Source organism: Capra hircus, assembly GCF_001704415.2.
Source record: "Capra hircus breed San Clemente chromosome X unlocalized genomic scaffold, ASM170441v1, whole genome shotgun sequence".
In the NCBI taxonomy this organism is placed as follows: domain Eukaryota; kingdom Metazoa; phylum Chordata; class Mammalia; order Artiodactyla; family Bovidae; genus Capra; species Capra hircus.
The window spans coordinates 24,614,891-24,632,436 of record NW_017189517.1 but is presented as its reverse complement, the minus strand read 5'-3'; the positions used below and the strand labels follow the sequence as shown (position 1 = coordinate 24,632,436).

The following is a 17,546-nucleotide window of genomic DNA, read 5'->3' as shown; positions in this document are numbered from 1 at the left end:
CTCTGAAAACACCCACAGAAAACAGCAAACTGAAACAATGTGGGTGGTGGTGACACAGCTACATTCACGCTGTGAAAACTCACCGAGGTGCACACTTAGGGAAAGGGCACTTTTCTGTGTATATGTTGTATTTCAAGAGAATTTTTTAAATGGCCTGTAATTCCAGTATTGACAGTAGTGGGAGTTTTGGTGTTTTGTTAAGAGGAGAGAGTTGTTAACTTTGAAACTTTCTCTTTTTCTTTGCTTCTTCTAGAAAACGCCTCTGGCCTGGCCTGTGCTGTTGGTGTTGGCTTTTTTGGTGCGTTTTTTCTATCATTTCTCTCACTCAAAGATAGGCATCTTTGTCTTTATGGAACATTTCTGAAACATCTGTAGTATCAACTCTGCTGGACTCTAAATTATTCAAATTGGTCCAGAGAACACAGTTCCATTTAGGATCAGGGTGAGACACGAGTCCTGTCCTGCTGCTTCTAGGCAGCTGCAGGTGGCCTCGTCAGTGACCAGAATCCAAGGGCAGGCGTCGGCCCTGCAGTGTGGTGACAAGGTACCCCAACAGAGGGTGAGTGCTGGGAAGTTCTCACCTTTCCCTACCAGTTATGCCTGAGCTTCCATGATGTGCCTGAGTCTCCAATTTTTCCCCTAGCACCTTAAACCCCAGTTGCCTAGCTACCATGCATGCACGTGCACACACACCACTGGCCTCGTTGTGAACCTGGGTGAGGCCTTCCCAACTCCCCAGGCAAGTCATTCGTCCTTCACTCCTTGTAAACACACGCCAAGGCACACATTTTGTACTGCTTGTGCTCCCGTATGTATCCCTTTCCTCATTTATTCAACACATTTATTGAGTGCCTGCTTTCCTCACTCAACAAATGTATCTATTGGGCAGCTCTGTTATGCCAGATGCTGGTACATAAAAGCAATCAGCAATGAGCAAGACTGACCTATCCTTGTAGAGCTCAGTCAAGTGAGGGAGACAGACATCAATTAACTAACCACATATAGACCTTTACAGTTACAATCAGGATGGAAACTCAAGGGGTGATTTAAGAGGTGCTAAGCAGCAGGCCCTGACTAGATTGAGGGGAGAGGGGCAGTGAGGGAAGGTCACCGCCAGAAGGTGCAAAGTAGCTTGAGACCTGAAGGATGAATGGGAGTTCACCAGGTGAAGGGGGAGAATGTTCCAAGTCAAGGGAGTAACAGTGGGAAGGCTGAGGTTGGGTGGAGCTGTGCTTTCAGAGACCTGGAGCCCGGTGCAGCTGGATCCAACCTTGAGTAAAGAGAGGGTGGGAGCCACCCCTACTCCTTTGGGGCCATGTTAAGAGTGAGATTTTTCCCAAGAGTAGTGTGAAGGGTTGGAGGGGGGAGTGGTGAGCCCAGCACATCTGTCTCAAGAAGCTGACTCTGGCTGGTTGCAGTGCTATTAAACCATGATTTCGCAACTTCAGCATTACTGACATCTTCAGCCAGATAATTCTTTGTTGTGGGCTTCCCAGGTGGTGAAGTGGTAGAGTCCGCCTGCCAATGTAGGAGACGCAGTTTGACCCCTGGGTGGGGAAGATCCCCTGGAGAAGGAAATGGCAACCCACTCCAGTCCAGTATTCTTGCCTGGAAAATTCCACGGACTAAGGAGCCTGGCAAGCTACAGTCCATGGGGTCCAAAGAGTCAGACACGACTGAGTGCGCGTGAACACATACACAAACACACACACACTTCTCTGTTGTAGAGGACTGTCCTATAGATGTAAGGATGTTTAGCAACATGTGTGTGTGCTAAGTCACCTCAATTGTGTCCGACTCTGCAGAATCCTTGGCTAAACATCCTCCAGCTGCCACTGGTACCTCCTCTCCCCCCATTTTTTGCAACCAAATATGTCTCCAGACAGTGCCAAATGTCCCCTGGGGGGGGGAAGTTGCTCCCAATGAAGGATCGATTCATTTTCTGAGGGTTTGCCACCTTCCCTTCCTGCATTCCTAGATGGGCATATGTGACATGCACAGGCATAGACTCACGGCATGCTCTCGATTGCAATACCCAGCAGGTCATACTTGCCTCTGGCTCCTCAAATACTCAACATTTTACATAAGCATGGGCTTCATGTTTGCTTCTCTGGGGTAAAATACCCTCAGGGAAGTGTAAATGGTTAATATTTCACCCCACTCTTTCCAAGAAAAATCAATTCCCTGTTCAACCTGGTTCTCATTGACATTCCTGTTGAGAGCAGTCACCTGCCATAAGTTACTCAAACTGTTAGTGGCTGTTAGCAGGAATGAGGATTGTGTAACTTTTTTTCTTTATCCATGGTCACCACAATGAAAACGGTGTCCTAACCACTGGACTGCCAGGGAATTTGCTTTTTTTAAAAAAAAATTGTTGGAGAACTGTTTCACTTTTTTTCAATCTGTAAAATGGGAGGATTATCTGGTAGAACTGATCCTTTACAGACATTATCATTCAATCCTTAAAGCGCAAGTCAGTCATATCTGACTCTTTGCGACCCCATGGACTTTACTTTCCATGGAATTCTCCAGGCCAGAATAGTGGTGTGGGTAGCCCTTCCCTTCTACAGGGGATTTTCCCAACCCACGTCTCCTGAATTGCAGGCAGATTCTTTACCAGCTGAGCCACAAAGGAAGCCCAAGAATACTGGAGTGGGTAGCCTATCCCTTCTCCAGTGGATCTCTGGTTCAGGAACAGAGCTGGGATTCAACTAGAGGCAAGTGTAAGGCCCAAGATTTTAGCTCTTAAGTCACCCTATTCCTTTCTTTCCAAGTCCTCAAGGGATTACTCTACTCCAAATGCAAACCCTGGAAATAGGGAACGGTTATCTATCTAAAGGCTGATATTGAGCATCAATTCCACACCAGCTCTGCCTGATCCCCCCATGCCAACCTGCCCCTTCCCACCATCTTCAGTCCCTGTGTCTATTTTTGCTTTATCCAGGCTTTCCCAGTGGTAAAGAAGGTGAAGGTGAAGGTGAAGTTGCTCAGTCATGCCCGACTCTTTGCAATCCCATGGACTGTAGCCTATCAGGCTTCTCCATCCATGGGATTCTCCAAGCAAGAATACTGGAGTGGGTTACCATTTCCTTCTCAGGGGATCTTCCCAACCCAGGGATCGAACCCGGGTCTCTCGCATTGGAGGCAGACACTTGAACCTCTGAGCCACCAGGGAAGCTAAAGGAGGAGACACAGGTTTGACCTCTGCCACTGCAGTACTTTTGCCTGGGAAATCCCATGGACAGAGAAGCCTGGTGGGCTACAGTTCATGGGGTCCCAAGAGTTAGACTGAGGGACTGACCACGAGTACAGCCCACACCAAAACTTTTAGTTCTGCTCACTCCCCTTTGTTCTCCCTTCTCCTAGTCATGAATCAACTGCTTCTGTGCATTATTTACTTCATCCTCAAAGCCCTTTGAGGGAGGTCCCATTGGCCCCATGTTGCAGATGACACTGAGGCTCACAGCTGATGCACCAACAGAAATGGAATACAGACTCTGTAGTCCTGTTCCTCCAGACTGCCAACTCTTGGCCAGACTCTGCTGCCTGCTTCTTAGGTCACCATGGGGTTGACTGTCTTTCAAAAGCTGATCTTACACTGTACCTCTTAAAGATAAATGTTAAGCCCTACACGTCTCAAAGCTATTCCTCCCGTCAGGAAGTAAGGGATTTAGTCCATGGAGCAAACAAATACTGGGAGCCTGGCACTGCAGTCCATGGGGTCGCAGAGTCCAGTATGACTTACCGACTAAACAAGGTGGGGTGTGGAGCCACTGGATCCAGGACCTGTCCAACCCCAGGCTCAAAAGAAACAAACCCCTTTTACATGGCCAACTAACCCACCCAAAATGTCTATCATTTTCTCTTTCAATTTTAACCCTCCTTTTTAAGGTCTGTAGAGAAAGTTCCCTCTGCCATGTGACCTTAGCTTTTTCATAAATTCCCTGGGCTCAAGAATTCCCACCTACTCTGAATGATAAGGCTGAGGTATCCCTAGGACTCCAAAGTGGAAGTGAAGTAGCTCAGTTGCAACCCCGTGGACTGTAGCCTACCAGACTCCTCCCTTCATGGGATTCTCCAGGCAAGAATACTGGAATGGGTTGCCATTTCCTTCTCCAGGGATCTTCTCAACCCAGGTCTCCTGCATTGCAGGGAGGTGCTTTAACCTCTGAGCCACCAGAGAAGCCCAAATGGTTAGTAATTTCCATCACATGACTGTCAATTGTTATCAAGTCCCTCTGCCTTGCTGTTCACACAGTGACAGCTGTCTTTGAATATAAAGCAAAGATTGATGCACTAAGAAGAAATATTTGAAATCTGGGATTCGTAAACTAGAAAATGTGCTTCCAAGATCTGTTGGTAGCGCCCACGTTCCTAGGCTGGTTATTTGGCAGCCACTCTAAAACTTCTGGTGAGTACAGTGGTCCTTGTGGTCATGTGTCTCCTAGTGTGGTTACAAGTCAGGGACCTCTTGGCTATGCATGGCCACTACCCCCACTTGCTGCACTGACAGCTCCTGTCACTTGCTTTCTTCGCTTGCTCCAGCACAGGAGGTGTACAAACTGGGTAGGCAGATAACACTAAACAGGATCCCCCTTGCCCTGCTGCAGTTCCAACCTAACTCCACAGGTAACTAGGGCATTTTAGCTCCCTCCAGTGATTAAAGAATCTGCCTGCCAATGCAGGAGATTTGATCCTTTGGTGGGGAAGATCCCCCGGAGTGGGAAATGGCAACCCTGTCTATTAATCTTGCCTGCAAAATCCCATAGACAGAGGCACCTGTGGTCCAAAGAGTCAGACATGACTGAGTAATTGAGCATGCATCTTTCCCAGACATTAGCTATGGCCTGTGTATTGGCCTATTACTAGCCTAACATACATTTGTCTATCCATCCATTGGTTAATCCCAAGTACCTAGGAATAATGCCTGGTAGGTAAACTTGAATTTATTAAATGTCAAAAATACTTGATTTTTTCAACCATTTAAAAATGCATAACTTTAGTACACAGACCGTACAAAAACAGGCGGGAGACCACTTTGCCAAACCCTGGTTCACACCATAGAACAGCATATAAACATGCTTTTTATGGGACTTTCCTGGCAGCCAAGTGGGTTCAACCCCTGGTAGGGTAACTAAGATCCTGCATGTCTTGTGGCAAGCATCCCTCCCCCCACAGCTTATTTTTAAAAAGTGCTGCCTTCAGGTACAAGGATGACACATACGTGTACTTCCTATTACAGTAGGTGTTAAGAGCTGCTAGTTATAGGGAACAATAAGACAACAAAATTTTAAAAAGCCAGTTCCTAATTTACTAGCTGTACTTCTAAGTACTCGGTAGCTAGAGAACATTTCTATCACTGGACAGCCCCGTGTCCTAACTGACAGGAGTATTTATTCAGTACGTCATCACAAACCATATAATACAACAGTTCCAACGTTTCATATTTATTACTGAGTCTCAGACTGATAGTTAGGAAATAAGATACATCAGGAGCCAAGCATTACAGTAGTGATGTTCTCACTGTGATTTGGCTGCTTAAAAAAGTGGTCTTAACATGTGTGGCACACATGTTAAGACCACTTCTTATAGACCCAGCTTGCTTCTTATAGACCCAGCTTGGTTCTTCTCCAATGTCTTCTCTTGGAGTTGTACCTACACAGAAGGAAATACCAAGTTACAAAGGCAGTCTGACCTCAAATTAGTTGCTCTTACTCACCATAAACTTCGCCTTAAAAGTACCGTAAAAAAAAAAATCTTTGAAAGCAAAGGGTTCCATTTTCCCTTCTTTAGCAAGTTTGGAGTTCTTTTTGGAGAGTAAAAAATGATTTGCTAGATGTGTTAAAGAACTAGTCAAATCAATTTTTTACCTCTCAAAATGACTCCAGGCTAAGGAAAACACACTCGTTCTTTACTGGAAGTAAGTAGTAGAGAAGCTCACTTACTTTTGATTCAACAGACCTGGAGCAGACCCAGACGGAGATATATAACTCCAACTACTAAACTAGATCAAACCAGTCATTCTACATAATGGCTTACATGTACATAAAAGCTCTTGCATAATGTTAATACATTAATATCCTCAGTCACTTCAAAGGCCATCCACTGTTCATGTCAATCTGTCATGATTTTACCCCCATAAATGGCAAAATCAAAAAACAATCAACAGATTTTCTGTCAGCAGGATAATGTCAGTACTTCCACAAAAGAAAGCACTGTAATTGCAACCTGCTTTCACTGCATTTTAAGTTAGACCACAGAGCAAAAGACCAGCATCTGATAATTGCAGGTACCCTCTACTGAGCTATGCACTGAGCTTTACATACATTTCTTTCATTTCTCACAACTACAAACGCAGGTCCTACCATCACGGATGGGATACAATAAACCAAAGGGTGCAATTAATTGGCCTATAAAGCTACAGTGGGTTGCGATTTCCACATGTCTAACTGGCTAAATGAACTAAGGAAATGGGCCTTCATTTTAGCCCTGACAATTCACATCTCAACCTTGGTCTTCACATCAGCAAACTAATCCCACTTCTATTTGCCATACAACCAAATCAGACTTCTACACTAGCTTCACAATCTTGCACTCCTGAGCTTCAGTGTTTATCTTGGCAAGGACTCACTTGCTAGGCCCAACCTACAGTGTCAGCTTAAAAATGCTCTGAAAATACTTTGGTTGAAAGGCATGCAGGAGAGTCTTAGATCCAGCTTTGTCTAGAGTTAACCTAAATGACCTCAGAGGTCCTTTGCAGAAATTCTAGTAATGTCTTTCTCCTAAAACCATCAGCTCAATTCTTCAGGGGAAAGCAAGTCTTTCAATCTTCAGAAAACATAAACAGTTTCTGGTCTTCCCACTGGGATGTGTAATGAGAGAGCCACCTTATGTTCTGGCTCAGAGGGAAAGCAACCAGGAAATAAAAAAAAATTTCAGAATGGTGGCACAAGATTAATTAATTAAACTGCATATAACTTTCAACTGTGCACCCAAAGTAATCCTAAATTTAACAAAACACATGGGTGGGGGAGTGTGTCCTTACCTGATTTTATTGCCAGTTTTCATTCGAATCCATTGAGGAATGGGACGATTCTGCTTTTGTTTCTTGGCCAGGAATCGCTTGATCCTGAAAGTCTTGTGAGAAGACTGGGAAGGAAACGCAATCAATTTAACAGCAATACCAGAACTTATTCAAAAGTTGGGAACTCTCTAAATCCAACAAATACTCAAATGCTTAACATATGCCCAAAACCTTCTCAATGCTAAACCCATCACTGCCCCTTGCTTTGTTCCTCACTTCCCCCAAGGCAGATACAAGGCTAGGGTGTGATCCAGTCTTCCCTGCTGTCACCCTAGGACTGAAAGGACCACAATCACTGAAGACTGGGACTAGAGCACATGGTTTCCACTAACAACTTGCAAGTCAACCAGCTTCAGTGCACTGTTTTGTACACCAGGTTACTGGGAATGCCCTGGCGGGCCAGTGGTTAGGGAATCTGTGTTTACACTGCAGGGGGCCACCTTCGATCCCCGGTCGGGAACTAAGATTCCTGCAAGCCATGCGGTGCATTCAAAAAAGAGAAAAAAACACCTTACACAAAGTCCTTGACATTTGGCAGACCTGTTCCAGCTCACCGACCATCTTGGTATTAAATCTAACTCTACTTAAAATGTCACTTTCCCAAGTTCCCGCTGTTTTTTGGCTTTCATAAAGAACTTGGGTCATCTAGTTAGTGTTAGTCGCTCAGTCGTGTCCGACTCTTTGCGACCCCATGGACTGCAGCCCACCAGGCTCCTCTGTCCATGAGATTTTCCAGGCAAGGATACTGGAGTGGGTTGCCATTTCCTTCTCCATGGGTCACCTAATCCAAACCCAAACACCTCCCTCCCCGGTGTGCAGTAGAGTTCAGAGAAATGGCCTGAGTGCTGGTTTAAAGTCTGACCGATGTGGCTCAACACACCCTTGCATAACAGGAGTTATTACAAAGGAAAAGAGTACACTCCTCTCTCCCACCTCATAGCAGCAACTGTAAATTTCTGCTAATAAAACCGTATAACACCAGATACCGATCCTCTCCACATCTAAAAGCATATACACAGTTAAAATTTTCCAGGGTACTATCAGAGGAAAAACCCAGTTTTTCCCACAGGAAAAATCCGCACGCAGCTAGCATTTTACGAAGAACGCCCGAATGACACACAGATTCACGCTACATCACCCCTTGTCCCTCAAGTTTAAACGGGGTAACGTTCAAGTTCCCGAACAAAGGGCTAAAAAATCCTATAATCTCATCAAGTGGAAGGATTCTGGCCCCCAAGTTAATAAGTCTTCGAAAACCAGCAGTCCACATTCCCTTTTCGATGACCGAAACATCCCGCGTGTCACTGACAACATCCCGAAGTCGGCCCAGTTTCTGGGATGCCCACTCGACGTCTTGCCCCAGAAACACAGTTCGCTCTGGGAAAAACGGGAATCCCCGCCCGCCTGAGTAACGGCCTGCAACAGAGAGAGCCCTCTCGGACCTTGCGGGGCAGGCACAGCCCGCCCTTCCCTAGGCGCTAGCTCGCTCGCTTCCCGCCAGGCCCTCGGGCTGGAGCCGAGACCAAACTCCCATCTCCTCTGGAAAAGGCCTTAAAAAGGATCCCGCACCTCGACGCAGCCCGCGGCGCTGGGGAGCTGGCAGAGATCTCAGGTCTCGGAAAGCCACCCCAGAACCGATGGTAACGGATGGACTTACCATGGTGAGGAGAGAACTCAACCACACATAGGATGGCGGAGAAGAGAAAAGAGGAGGAAGTGAGCGGAAGGACGTGTTTAGAAGGCGCCGCTGGGGGCGGGGCTTGGGAAGGTCACACTGTGCGCCAACCAACGCCCTCTGGCGGTCCCTCTCTGCCCACGCTCCCGTTAGACCGTGGGAAAGAGCGCTTGTTCGTGTGAAATGGAATTTGGTTTGCTTCAGTTACGTAACTGGGTTCCTCTGGAGCCTGTTAGTGTGCCAGGGGCACCTTGTGTCATGGGTGAGGCAGACGGTCCATGATAAATGCCAAGGCAGAAACCCTTCCGAAGGCGGGAGGAGCAAGGGGGCGGGGCTATCTCCAAAGAGGGCGGGGGAGACGTCATGTTCCAGCGCAAGGGACTTCGGTCCTCGGCTAGGGAGGGAGCACGCGAAGGGGCGGGGCGGGGGCGGGGGCGGGGGCGGGGGCGGGGAACGCCCAACCAAGGAGGGCCAGTGGGATTTGCACCCACACCTGCTTCTCTGCGGGGCTACCCTGGTGGTTAAATCGCAAAGAACACGCCTGCCAATACAGGAGATGAGGGTTGGATCCCTGCGTGGGGAAGATCCCTTGGAGAATCAAATGACAAACCACTCCAGTATTCTTGCCTGGAAAATCCCATGGACAGAGGAGCCTGGCAGACTAAGGTCCCTGGGGTCGCACGGAGTCGTGTTAGCGACTAAACAACAGTTCTTTCTTGGCAGTCGCTTCTTTTTCTTCTCCACATTTAAAAACAAAGACCTCTATCTTTTCAATCACTTCAAGCATTTTTACAGTAATAGATTTAGGTAAGGATTTTTAACAGCAGAAGTTTAGTTACTTTAATCCCACTTAGTGTTTAAGTTCAGACCCTCATCCAAACTTACATTTGATTCAAGTGAGACCTCAGGCTTCTTACCTTGGATTTTTATTATTTATTTAAGAGCCAGTATTTTATTTTTGGTGGCCAGAAGGAGCAACAGATAAGCCTTTAATAGATGAATTTTAATTGTCATCATCATCATCATAGCTACCATTTCCTCAGGTTTAGAGTGTGACTGACACTGCTAAGAGCTTATATAAATCATTCTTTTAATTCTTACAGCTTCATAGGGCACTTGTTCTGCCTGGTTTTCCTTCTACCTTGCATGTCACCCTTTCTGAGTTTCTTTTGCTGATTCTTCCTTATCTCACTTCCTTATCTCTCTCTCTTTTTTTAAACATTGTAGAGCCCTGAGGTTCAGATTTGGACTTCTTCTCTTTCCTATATACACTCTCTCCTTTGGTGACCTCACCCAATATCATGGCTTTAAATTCTCTCTTGGACTTCTTCCTTGGAAGTCCGGTGGTAAAGACTCTGCGCTTCCAATGCAGGGCACATGGGTTCAATCCCTGGTTGGGGAACTGGGATCCCCCATGCTGCACAGTGCGGCCAAAAAATAAAAAGGAGTTGGTGGTTTCTGGTAGATCGTGGAGAGAAAGGCAGGAAGGAGAGACATTAAAGATGCAGGGAAACCCAGGTTTAATAGTGTGGGGGTCTCAGCGGACACAGTGGGCAGGCTGAAGAGCATCAGGAAAGAAATTTGCCTTGAAAAGGACAACAGTCGTTTCCCAAGTTAGGAGGGAAAAAAGATGGATGAAGAGAGAATTTGTTTTTGTAAATTTAATTTTGTTTTTTAATCATGTAAATATTTTCCATGGTTCCACTTACATTCTATATGGCCCTACATTTCCTTTCCTAGATGTTTCTCCAACAGAAAGGTGAACAAATATGCATCAAAAAGTATGTACTGGGACTTTCCTGGTGGTCCAGTGGTTAAGACTCTGTGCTCCCAATGCAGGGGGCACAGGTTCCATCCCTGGTCAGGGAACTAAGGTTCCACGTGTCATAGGGTGTGGCTTTAAAAAGTAAATATATATATTTTTTAATTTGAAAAAAGGCATGTACTAAATTGTTTATAGCAAAATTATTTCTAACAACCCCAAACAGGAAACTGTCTATCTTCAACTGAACATGTAAAGTGTGGTATATTTACAGGGCTATTGTACAACAGCAGTTTTCAAAGTGTGATCCAGGGAACTCTGGGAGATCCTCAAGACCCCTTTCAAAGGGCCTGCAGGATCAAAGTATTTTTATAATAATACAAAGAAGTCATCTGCTTCTTTTACTCTTGTCCTCTCACAGGTGTACTGTGGGGTTTCAGAGACTCGGTTCGGTTCAGTTCAGTTCAGTTCAGTTCAGTTGATAGAAATAATCCGCACGAAGGCCCTTTGTGAAAGTGTTAGTTGCTCAGTCATGTCTGATTCTTTGCGACCCCATGGACTCTAGCCCACTAGGCTCCTCTGTACATGGAATTCTCCAGGCAAGAATACTGGAGTGGGTTGTCATTTCCTTCTCCAGGGGATCTTCCCCATCCAGGTATCAAACCTGGGTCTCCTGAATTGGCAGGCGGATTCTTTACCATCTGAGTCACCAGGGAAACCCTAAAGGCCCTTTGGAGTCCTTAATAATTTTTTTTTCTGGTTTTATTACTGGTAGTTTATTGCACATGTTTTTCTGCATCAAAAATGTATCTGCTAAAAGGAGAAATGGGTGTGTCTGAATTCAGATTTTCCTCAGACCTCTAAATCCACTCATCTAATTTTAAAGTAAATATACTTCTTACACAAGACAATCCAAACTGATGCAAATTATTTATTCCAAGTTAGTTATTTTATGCAGTAGTTTTCCCCCTCAACAGACTTGTGATAACTACATCTTTTAAATCTGTAAATAATGTTATCAAAATAATCTTAATCTTTGAAATCTCACAAAAATTTATATTTTACAATCCACCCTGAATATCAAGGCTGCAAGAATAACACAATATTTCCTATATCCAAATATTTTACAGCTGTACCCAGAAAGGGAAGAAAACCACATATGCTTGGTTAAGGGCTAACGTGACCCGAGCAGCCAGAAATAAAATAAAATATCCAAATTGTTAGCATTAATTTAATACAATTATAACTTCAATAGTCACTTTGTCATTGACAGTGATTGCTTGAGCAATGGGGTGAGTGCCCCAAGGGCTGGTAGTAGAAGCTGTTGCTGCAAACCAGTGTTTCCTCCTCACTCAGGACTGCCAGCTCCCACCTGTGCATTGCCCCATATATGCTTTGTGTATGTGTGTGTGTGTTTTTAAAGTTCTTCCCACCACACAGAGTTCTCTCTATTAAGCAGATAACAGGGAAGAACAACAACAAAAGCTGAACAAGCCAATTGCTCACTCTCTCTTTGGGATATGATTATTTCCCTTGTGCATGAAGTATTCAACAATAACATAGAAAAGGAAAAGAACGATTTCTTCTGTGTAATCCCTAAACACACAAGCTGAGTTTACTGGGTCAGATTTAACTGTGAGCACTTATATGCCTATTTTCAGGCATTGTCATCAGATGTCTCACTGCTACTTGTCTCCTTGGCCGAGTCCTTAAACTCTGCTCTGCAAATGCTTCTCTTAGGGGAGAATAGGCTGGAACTTCGACCCTGCAAGAAGCCATTCTTTCCAAAGCCATTTCTTCTCAGCTGCTCTGTCTTCATGTGGAACTCTCTGAGCTCATCCTCTGTGAAGGGAAGGCAATTCTCATCATTTTCAGGATACTACTGCCATCCCATTGCTTTCAGTAACCTGTGCTCTGCTTCCAAAGAGTGAGAGGGGGCCTTCCCTTCCTCTTCTACAGGGAAGTGAAGTGAAGTGAAGTGAAGTGAAGTGAAGTGAAGTGAAGTCACTCAGTCGTGTCCGACTCTTTGTGACCCTGTGGACTGCAGCCCACCAGGCTCCTCTGTCCATGGGATTGTCCAGGCAAGAATACTGGAGTGGGTTGCCATTTCCTTCTCCAGGGAAAGCGAGACCATTCTGATGACAGCCTTCCTCTCATTTTCCTTTGGTTCAGGTGTGCTGTTGTCCTCCAAATCTTCCAACTTCTTACCCTCTCTGCTCTCTGAGAAGTCCCCATTCCGGTCATCCTTCAGAGTCTTCAGGAAGTCGCTCTTCCTGTCAGTAGTTCTGTGGGTCAGCTTGGTCAGACGAGAGGCGCTGATCTCAATCAGAGGAGTGGTGCTGGCGGGGCTCTCTTTGGGAGAGGCTAAAACTACACCACCAGCCAGTACTACTGGTTTGGTAACAGAGATTGGACTGGTAAAAACAGACTTTCAGCTAGAGGAAAGGGATCCTGATTTGTGTTCCATTCTGTTAGCTTTCCATGCACTAGCCTTGGATGGAGGTGGTACAGGCTTAGGAACCAGGTTCTTATAGACACTTGGAACCATGGTTGACGATTTGTTTCCATTTGCATGGTGAGATCCTGGTGAGGTGAATGCAGGAGAGAAGGCAGCAGCAGGATCCTCTCTGGAAAGTTTTTTGATGACTAGCATTTTGGAGGGCTGCTTGGCACTAGGTGGGTTTTCCCACACTCCAGAAGGGGTCCCAATAGGTCTGCATGGCTGATTCTGTTTGCCAGCTTCTGGATTCAAAGAAGGAAAGTCTTCCTCTTCAAACTGCAACTTTTCCACCTTCTTTCTTCTCTTCCCTAATATCTGCAGGTGGCTTTTCCTGAAAGGCACAGCCTTTCTGGGAGTGGAAGCTGCCATTCCAGTGGCAGTGGTTTCCTGTGCCACCCCTGCTATGCTGGCTCATGCCATCACGACCTCGTGAAGAGCCATGCCAACCAGATAGGTTCCCTATGATTCCAGCATATGCTCCCTTAGAGACACCAGAGTCCACAGAATCATGGCGGAACAGGGAGGGCTGGTGCCAAGAACCTCCTGTCGTTCGAAGAGATCCATTGTTGAAAAAGCTATCAGAGGAATTATGTCTACAATGGCTTACTCCAAATCTACCATTTCCTTGGGGTAGGTGCTCTCCGTGTTTTTCAAAAGTCACTGTAGGTGACTTAGCTGACTGTGGCGTTAAGAAATTTAGCCAAGCAGGAACAAAGTCATGCTGCACCATTTAGGTCCAGTGTCTCTTTTCAACAAGATGAGGCATCCAAGCTCATGACCAGGATCCCAGAGTATAACCTCTGTGGTCCTGCTTCCTGAACTTCTTGAGTTGCCAGCTGGATTTTCATGAGGTTCTCTTGTTAAAAGGGTACTTAATTAGGCTGGCCAGCAGAATGCCTTACGATGAAGCACAAAGAAGCCAGGCTCTTTGTGGATCAATCTCACAGTCCCCTCAATTGCTCGTCTTAAACTATCTAGTTCCTGACATGTTTCCCAAAGGGGAAGGGGAAAGGGGAAAGGAAAGGGGAACATAAAAAGTATTTGTTACATTTAAAAAATGGGGGAAGGGGAAAGAGGTATATCAATGTTCACCTCATTCAACTTCCTTGAGTGATGACACTACGATGTTGCTTACATAGATAATACATGGACATTTGCACAGTGAATGCAGATACTGTTCACAAGGTCATAGCTTAAGAAGACAGAATGACTTCTGTTTGGTCAAATAATGTCATTGAAGTGATAGATCAAAAATAAAATATTGAAGAGCTATAAAAGATTTTCTGAGTAGTCAACTCTAGTAGCAAAACATCTACATTACAAAGCCCTTAATTTACAAATCTCATTATTCTTACACAGCTGTAAAAATAGTCTGCAGGTATGAGTTTATATGTCCTATCCTTCAAAATCTAAGGACATAAGAAACCTTGTTAAAAAGAAAAAAGAGAGGAACTTGATATGCTTTTCCCTCCAAGAATAGCAGCTTTCTAGGCAAATTTCTTGGTATAAAGCTCCCAAATGTTTTTTCTATTTCTTTGGTCCTCACTATTTATAAATTTACAGCAAAATTAAAACAAGTAGAAAGGCAGGGTTTAAGAATAGTCATGGAGTAACTTCCAAAGTGAGGTTTTCTTCTCTTCAGTTTTCTGTACTTCACTCATTCTGCCCGTTCCCGAAGACTAAATTGAGTTAATGGAAGATAATAAGAATCTTCTGCTTCAGTAGAGAAGTCACTTTGGATCCACTTTTATCGTTATTAAATCATTTAAAAGGCCACAGGAATCTATCATGAGTAGCGGAGGGGCTACAGTTAGGGACCAGTCGCGGCATCTGAGGGCGTGTCCCCAGCTTCCTGATCCGGCAGAGGTGGAGAGCCCACAACCATAACAAAGGTCTTCCCACTTAATAATTTTTAACTGTAAAGGGGTCCTAAAGACCAAAATGTTTGTGAACCGTTCCTATACAGCAATGAGAATAAACAAACTACAGCTACCCACAATGGCATGGGTGGATCTCACAAACATCCACTAATGTGGAACAAAGGAAGCCAGACACAGAAACATGCTTACTGTATGATTCCATTTATGTCAAAAAACAAAAACTGGGCGAGGCTAATCTATGCCTTTAGAAGTCAGCATAGTGGTTGTCCTTGTTGGGGGAGGAGACACTGGTCACATTCTATTTTGTGATCTGGGTGCTAGTTCTATGGGTGTGTTCCCTTTGTGAGAATTCATCTAGCTGAACACTTTGGGTTTGTGTGCTTTTCTGTATGGGTGTTATATTTCAACATAAAGATACTTTTACTTGGATCCAAAGATAAAACTATAGATGAAATGTAACTCGGTCCCCTGCATTGGACTCGAGGAGTCTTTTTTTTTTTTTAATATTTATTATTTGGGACTTCCCTGGTGGTTAAGTGGTTAAGAATCCACCTTCCCATGCAGGGGATGTGGGTTCAATCCCTGGTTGGGGAACTAGGATCCCATATGGTGCAGAGCAGATTAGCCCTGCATGCCCACGTGCCACAACTAAGACCCAATGCAGCCAAATGAATATTTTTAATATTTATTATTTTTATTTATTTGGATGCACTGGGTCTTAGTTGACTAAGCACGTGGATTCTTTTTGTTGCAGCATTCGAGATCTTAATTGCGGCATGTGGGATCTAGTTCCCGGATCAGGGATCGAAACCGAGTGCCCTGCATTGGGAGCATGGAGTCTTAGCCACCGGACCACCAGGGAAGTCCTTTTTTTCTTTCTTTATTGCCTAACTCCCTCCCTAGAAAGTAGATTTCATGAGGTCATAGATTATATATTTTGTTCACTGCTGTCTTCCCCAAGCCTAGAATAGTGCCTCACACATGGTAGGTGCTCAGTAAATATTTGATGAATGAATGACCTTGGTTTGGTGGTTTAGTCGCTAAGTTGTGTCTGACTCTTGCGACCCCATGGACTGTAGCCCACCAGGCTCCTCTGTGCATGGGATTCTCCAGGCAAGAATACTGGAGTGGGTTGCCATTTCCTTCTCCAGGGAATCTTCCTGACCCTGGAATTGAACCCAGGTCTCCTGCATTGCAGGCAGATTCTTTACCAATTGAGCTACAAGGGAAGCTTAATGAATGACTAAAGACCTCAGACAGACAAAACAGAACAGGCCCCTCAGGGCAGTGGACAGCTTCAGTGTTTGGCCTGGACACTTCTTGTTTGAGGAACCCCTAAAGCACTTCTGCCTAGCCAAGAGGGTTCCTCAGAGTAGAGCTTCAAAAAGAGTGGAAACAAGGAGACCCACAGGGGCCGCTGCTGCAAGTCCCAGCACAACCATGCGCTCTTTCATTGTAGTGTCCCCCAGCCTCTCCCACCATTCCTTGCAGACTTAACTCCTGGCTCACTGCTGCTCTCTCCAGCACTGTTCCTGTCATGATTTCGGGGAATTCAGCATCCACTTGTAGCCTCTTGTTCCTTTGCCCTGCCTTCAACCTTACGACGATCCCACTCTCTGCTCTCCTTGCAGCTAACTTCCTGTAGGACCCCAGTACTGATGATGCTCCCACCTCACTAGGACCACCCAGCCATTGAACCTATACCCTTTCCCTATTCCCTCCACTGCCCCGCCATGTCTCCTCTTCCCTCCTTATTTCACTTAAATTGTATCAGCCACTCAGTGGTCCACACCCTGCCCTTTTTTGTACTTGCTTGGAGAAACCGTAACCCTGGTAAATCCAGTTCACCTCCTTGACAGCCTGTGCCTCTGGCAGCTGAATGAGGCTGAAGAAGACCGACGGGCCTCCCTTGAGGTTCACAACCTCTGGCTTCCAGTGGTCTCTCAGTGCTGCCCTGCAGCTCTGAACTCCCCCAGTGTAGCCACCCTCTGGTCCTCTTAGAGCAGTGCTCTTCAAGATTCAGCGTGCACACGAGTCACCTGGGAAATTTGTTGGACATGGACGACAGGTTCTCTCTTTTTTTTCTTTTGGTTAAGCTGGGTCCTCGTTTCTGCACTTGGGCTTTGTCTAGTTTCAGTGAGCGGGGGCTACTCTCTAGTTGCAGTGTGCAGGCTTTTCATCACAGTGTCTTCTCTTGTTGCAGAGCACAGGCTCTAGGCATGCAGGCTTTGGTAGTTGTGGCACACAGGCTTAGTTGCTCCATTGCATATGGAATCTTCCCAGATCAGAAATTGAACCGGTGTCCCCTGCGTTGGCGGGCGGATTCTTACACACTGTACCACCAGGGAAGTCCAAGATGAGAGGTTCCGAGTCTGCATTTCTGACAGCTTCCCAGGTGACCCCTGGTCCCAGAAAGGGCCTTGATCAGGGGGCTGGCACACTGTTTCTGATAGCAAATATTTTAGGCTTTGCAGGTGACATAGATGTTTCTTACAGCTAGTCAACTCTGCTGCTGTAGCTACTGTACATAAACTAATGGGTGTGATCAGGTTCCAACAAAATTTTAGTTACAGAGACTAAAATTTTAATTTCATAGAATTATTTTATATCACAAAATATTATTTTCTTTATTTTTTCCCCATTAG

At 45.4% G+C, this 17,546-nt stretch overlaps 1 protein-coding gene and 1 pseudogene across 1 annotated transcript; both read right to left on the bottom strand.

Annotated features, from left to right (window-relative positions):
* Positions 1–5,427: 5,427 nt before the first annotated feature.
* On the bottom strand, positions 5,428–8,932 carry RPL39 (ribosomal protein L39). The gene is made up of 3 exons (XM_005700291.3): positions 8,742–8,932; positions 7,046–7,149; positions 5,428–5,655 (listed from the first exon to the last, which is right to left on the bottom strand). The coding sequence occupies exons 1-3, from the start codon at positions 8,742–8,744 to the stop codon at positions 5,607–5,609; spliced, it is 156 nt and encodes a 51-aa protein (XP_005700348.1). The 5' UTR covers positions 8,745–8,932; the 3' UTR covers positions 5,428–5,606.
* A 3,246-nt stretch (positions 8,933–12,178) lies between these two features.
* LOC102176105 lies at positions 12,179–13,771 on the bottom strand (annotated as a pseudogene).
* Between the last annotated feature and the right edge of the window lie 3,775 nt (positions 13,772–17,546).